The sequence below is a fragment of the Onychomys torridus genome, chromosome 12 (assembly GCF_903995425.1).
Source record: "Onychomys torridus chromosome 12, mOncTor1.1, whole genome shotgun sequence".
In the NCBI taxonomy this organism is placed as follows: domain Eukaryota; kingdom Metazoa; phylum Chordata; class Mammalia; order Rodentia; family Cricetidae; genus Onychomys; species Onychomys torridus.
The window spans coordinates 75455569-75461568 of record NC_050454.1 but is presented as its reverse complement, the minus strand read 5'-3'; the positions used below and the strand labels follow the sequence as shown (position 1 = coordinate 75461568).

At 49.4% G+C, this 6000-nt stretch overlaps 1 protein-coding gene across 3 annotated transcripts in view; it reads left to right on the top strand.

The window, feature by feature from the left end:
* Window positions 1–2738: 2738 nt before the first annotated feature.
* Window positions 2739–6000, top strand: part of C2cd2 (C2 calcium dependent domain containing 2) — a 73862-nt gene continuing 70600 nt past the window's right edge. For all 3 annotated transcript variants that reach the window (XM_036203796.1, XM_036203799.1, XM_036203797.1), the window contains exon 1: window positions 2739–3323. In XM_036203796.1, the coding sequence (XP_036059689.1) occupies window positions 3063–3323 (261 nt within the window). In that variant the 5' untranslated portion in view covers window positions 2739–3062. The remainder of the gene's footprint in view (window positions 3324–6000) is intronic.

Here is a 6000-nt window from a genome sequence, read left to right as displayed (position 1 = left end):
CAGGGTGCTGGGCACAACTTGATAATCCCAACAATCACTTCAGGGAGAAGAGACAAACTGGAGAGTTCCTGGAACCCTCTTTTCCTTTTGTTCAGAGATTTAAGATAATTATATTGGAAATTTAAGAAAAGTTCCAATTCTTTGTATGTTTATAAACCTTTAAGTGAATTGGAGATTTAGCTCAGTTGGTAGAGTGCCTACCTAACATGCATGAGGACCAAGGTTCTATCACTTAGTATCACATAAAGCTGGGATGGTGGTATACATCTATAATCCCAGTGCTTTGGAAGTAGAGGCAAGAGGATCGGGAGTTAAGAATTATCTTGAGCTACATGGCTAGTGAAAGGTCAGCCTGGGCTAAATGAGACTATCTAAGAAAAGCCCACAAAATATCTGTTCAACAATAATGAATAATTCTCACATGAATAAGGATAACTGTATACACACACAAAACTTATAACACTAGATATGTTTATTAATTTCTGAAAATATAGCATCATCATATCTTCTGGACTTGATTGGTAAGATGTTAAAATATGTCCAACCTTGACATACAGATGAGGAAATTGCCCTGAAACAGGGTGAGTCAGCATAAAACATTCAATAGGCAACTCTTGACTGGACGATGAGCATCTCAGAAATGTCTGAAATGAAAATTGGAACAGTGGGGCTTTTGCTTCAGGCTCTGGAGGCTACTAGCTCTTGGAAGCATGCTGGAGACGAATTCAGAACATGGGTTCTCTGCTTTCCTCTACTCTGCTACTATATCCAGCCCACTAATGCAGGAATATCTGGTCCAAGTTTAGAGTGATGCCTTTGGAAGTCCTCCAGGTAGGCAGCTGCTCCTGGTGGCTCCTGTGGATTGATGTAAAATGCTTGAAGCTCAGGCTAGGCAGCTGGGAGATATTTCATCACCCACTAACTATCAAAGGGGAGAGCAGACGTGGGGACAGCAGCCAGAACACCTAGGGTCCTCCTCCATACACAGACTCTTACCCCACATATTCATAGAAATTCAGAGTCACAGTTTTGAGTTGAAGAGTATTTAAACCTGGACTAAGGAGATGGATCAGTGGGTAAGAGTACTTGCTGTGTAGGACCTGAGTTTAAATCCCTTGAACCAATGTAAAAAGCCAGATGTGGGTGCATGCCTGCCTGTAACACCAGTGCTGGTGGGAAGTGGGCAGAGATAGAAAAGTGCTGGGGCTTGCTGGTCACCAACCTAGCTCCAGAGACGTAAAGAGATCCTGTCTCAAGGGAGTAAGGCTGAAAGTGGAGTGGGACACCTGATATCCTTTTCTAGCCTTTGCTGCTACGCATGGGTGCATGTACCTGAAACACACACACACACACACACACACACACACACACACACAAACACACACAAACACACACACACACACCCCACAGTGGATAAACCCAACAAACAGCCACAGCCAGATGTGACTGAGAACCAAACCTGTTAAAATCCACTCCTGTGAGGTGGTGCTCCTCACAGGAGAACTGTAGTCTGCTTCCCAGGTCCAAGAGGAACGTCATGATGAGGAAGGTGTGTGCTGCTTTTGCCAGAAAACTGAGTAGCCCAGAGCCATTGGGTCATCCACTGGGAGCAGAAACTAGAAGGGCTTGATCTCTTCATGAACCTACAGGGTGTTTCTGCTCTGTTGCAAGCATGTTTTGATCACTTGCATTGTCCCATAAGCCAGTGTCATTATTTCCCCCACAATTTGCTTCTAGAAGCAAATATTGATACCCTGCATATCTGCATGTCAACAGTCTCTTTGCAGACACATATGGAAATATGACACATTCCAGACTAGGGGTGGTGGTTAATTTGCAGTGTGTTACAAGCCTGTAGCTGTGGCAGTGGAGTGAGTAGCCCCTGAGACATGTCGATGAAGGAATATGACTGGCTGCACCAGTCACACAGGACAGATGAGTTCCTCATCCCCACCCACACAGTAGCAGTCAGCACATGTGCAAACTCACATGAACACAGGTGGACTTGGGCACAGATTGATAGAGTCTAGACTTTCAGGTGCCTGGTAAGACCTACATCACTCAACTGCATAGATATATCTCTAAGTCAGAAAATAACTGATCCTTTCTTCAAACAAAAACAGATTTCCTTTTTCTTTTCCTTCTTCTCAAAATACCAGATGTAAAGAGGGGAAAGAGGAGCAGGTCTGAGCCTCTAGCCTGTGGTCTATATCAGTGCTCATTGGCCTATGGTCATTTACAGGATGTGGCTAGGGCTGTTTTTAATCCCATGTCCTGACTAGGAAATCCCTCTGTCCAACGGCCCCCCAATCTTTCTCCTTAAGGATAGGGGTTGGAGGGGACACTGATTCTCAGCCCAACTCTTCCCTGATGTTTTGGTTTTTCCTACATTGTAAGAGAAGGCTGAATGGTAGGTCCACCTAGCCCAACTTGATGTCAGATTCCTTTGAAGTAGCTGCAAAAAACACAGCCTGGTGGTAGGGAAAGTCTTGGAATTCTCACTTCAGTGGGGCATCTCTTACCAACGCGCGCGAGCACACAGAACCCAGCGAGGGCGCCCGGCCGTAGCTTTTGGGGTCCAATGCGCCAAATGTGGCACCCCAAAGAGGTCACCATCTTGCCACTACTCAGGACTGTGGTGGGAGAGGCCTTGAGCGCTTAAGCTGTGCCGGCCCTCGGGGCCTTTAAGGGGGCGGAGCTGTGAAGGGAGCCTCTGCTTCTGCCCGCCCCCAGGCCCGTCCTCCTGCGGTTACTGCGGGCCGCGGGCCGCGGGCTGGACGCCCGGGGTTGGGACCCAAGAGGAAGCGCCTGGTCCCGCACTTCCCAGACGCGTGTGAGGGACAGGTCGCCTCTGTCCCGCGTTCCGGTCCTAGGTGCACAGCGCTCTATTAGGCGCGCAGACCGGTCCCCACCGCCCTCCCCGCGGCCTCGGCCTCTCAGGCGCCGGACCTCGCGCCCCTGCGCCCCGGCGGATGTCCTGAGTCGCCACCCGCCGGCTCCGAGCCCCAGGGCCAAGGCTGCTGGGGAAGTCGGGGCGCGCACGCCGGGTATGCGCCGTCAGCATGGGCTCGTGGCTCGGCGAGGTACAGTGGCTCATCCTGTTGTCGCTCTTCGTCGCGGCCCTGGGCACGGTGGGCCTGTACTTGGCGCAATGGACGCTAGCCAGGGCGCGACCCCCGCCCCGGCGGCGGGTGGAGCCGGACGAGCGACGGCGCCGGGAGTCAGACACACTCCTGTCCTGGATACTGACACTGGATAGCTGGGGGAGCCAGTGGCAAACCGCCTGGGTGACCGCCCTGAACTACGAGGCCGAAAGGAGAGGGGTGAGTTCCTAGGAAGGCGTGGTGTTTGGGGGTGAGGGGGCCATCAGAAAGAGCCCTGTGGATTGGAGGCCGCACAGCCCTTGACCCGCCACCCTAAGCCTACAGAGGCAAGGCATTCCATCCTTGAAGTTAGGACCTGAGAGTGCCGCACCTGCGGTGGGAAATCAACAAGACTGTTTCACACACCAAACATACTTGGCTCCCTGGAGTAGGCTGTCTGTGGGAGAACCGCTCAGAGGTCCTGAGCCCACACAGCTGGTCTCTAGTGGACTCTGGGTGGACATTTTTTTATTTTGAATCCGGTAACTGTGGATAACCGTGATACACATATGCTTCCATTTCGAATCTGTTGCCCTCTGCCTAGAGCTTCTCAATGCTAAAAGGTCTGCGTTTCTGAGCTTATCACAGAAGAATGACCATTTGCGAGATGTGACCCTGGGGACTGTAAGTGCTTATGTCACTTGGAAATCAGCATGACATCCTCACCATCATACAACTGGGAAAACTGATATCTGCAAAGTTAGTTTCATAGCCTTTGGTGTCAGGCCCAGGATATGGACATACCTTGGGCTTATTACCTGGCTCTGTGCCTCACACTCCTGAGGTTGTTTCTTTCGTTATTAATTGCTTGCTGACTTATTTTTACTTTTAAGAGATGTTAGTGTAAAGACAAGTTCCTGGCGTCTACAATTTGGAGGCATTCCACAGGGGAATTAGGAGCTTGGTGGGACAGAGCTGGCACCTGTCAGCACTGTATCTGTCCCTCGACTTCAGGTCCCCAGGCACCCACACCTCCTGTGCATCCCAGTAGAGAAGCCCCACCCCATCAGCCTTGGACACAGTAACTACCGCAATATTCAGTCATTGTCATGGCTGAACCTACCCACTTTCAGAATAGTCCACAGTGGGCCCTGAGCCTGGTTTTTGTGCCATGAGCTTGGCACATGTGGCCATGGAACTAAAAAAGAAAGAGAGAGAGAGTGGAGAGAGAGAGAAAAGAAAAAGAAAAGAGAAGAAAAAGAAAAAAGGAAAGAAAGAAGAAAGAAAGAGAAAGGAAGAGAAAGGAAGGAAGGAAGAAAGAAAAAAAGCTTTAAATATAAATTAGCATAAATCCAACAGTACAAGAGACTTTGCTCTAGACTCTTGGAGAAAGATTTTTGGATGCAAAGGCTACAAGCTCAGTTGACATCTGTCTTGATACCTAGAATTGGTGCCCAGTCATCAGAGCTGGATCGCTACCCAGGGTCAGCACACAAGCTATGTGTCCTCATATGTAGGTGTAAACAGTATCCCACCATGAAGCTGCTGTCACTGACCCCCATTTGATCTGGTGGCAGAAACCTGGTCTCAGCAAGGAGAAAACAGAGTTGCCTGAGCTGAGGCCAGTCTTGTTCTCTTTCTCTGTAGGGTGCTATTGGGTGTGCAGGTTAATGATCTGTAGGAGGTGGACATTAGTGGCCCAGAGTCAGTGACCCTCCTTTCTGTGAATTTTGGATGTTTTATTTCCTGTCATTTCTTGGTTGACTTCCTAAGATATGATCACTCTAGATATGCTCCTGGGGATCCTTTTGCCTGGAGGGTTGGCCAGAAAGAGGGAGCCCCTCCTTAGCACTGGTCTTGGTTGGGCAAGTGAATTCCCATGGAATTAGTGGCAGGTGAAAGCCTCTCACCTGTAACCCTGGCCTTTGTAGTTGGGGAGGGCATGCAGGGGCTGGAAAGACATGAGCTTGTTTGCATGGTCCTGTCTGTGCTCTGCTCTTTGCCAAGAGAGCTCCTGCCTGAAAAGTGCCAATACTGTACTGGGTTCAAGTTCAAAGTAACTGGGGGCTCCTGCAGGGGCTTTATGTGCACTTTTGCATAGGAATTGGTGTTGGAGTATCTCTTGCCACGGTTTTTGTTGTACTTGGTTGGCAGATGCCTGTGAATGCTGCCTGATTGAATTCAAATGGAGGGTTTTGCAGCAGAGAGGAAGTCAGTAATTTGCTTCTCTACCACCAGAGTCTTGGGCTTTTGCTGTTGTTACAGTGGTGATATGCAGGGAACAGATGCTGGCATGTATACTAGTGAGAGCCTGACCCCAGTGGCCAAGCCTGCTGGAGTTTCTCCCTGCCTCCCCCAACTTCGAATGCCACTAATCCCTGATTAGGGCTGACATTCCCAGACTGCTTTAGGCTTAGACAGCCATAGCTTAGAGGTCCCCTGCCCCCATTCTCTCCTGAAATCTCTTTGCCCTAACTAGGGAGGCAGCTAATACTTGGAAGTCAACCAATACTTGGTCTGTTACTGGTGGAGTGGAATGGAGAGACACGGGTAGTATTTGATCATATCCAGCATCTTCCATGAAAAGGGGGATTTTCTACCCGGTGGGAAGGGACAATAACCTGTCCCGTTCTAGATTTTACCCTAGGTCTCTGTCTCTCTCTCTCTGTCTCTCTCTGTCTGTCTCTGTCTCTCTCTGTCTCTGTCTCTCTCTGTCTCTGTCTCTCTCTCTCTCTCTCTCTCTCTCTCTCTATATATATATATATATATATATATGTGTGTGCAGGTGCACATGCACTTGTGTGTGCACATGTGGTGACTAGAAGACAAACTCCAGGACACTATTCATTTTGTATTTTGAGACAGGGTCTATGATTGGCTGGAGATCACTGATTGATTAGACTGGCTGGTCAGCAAG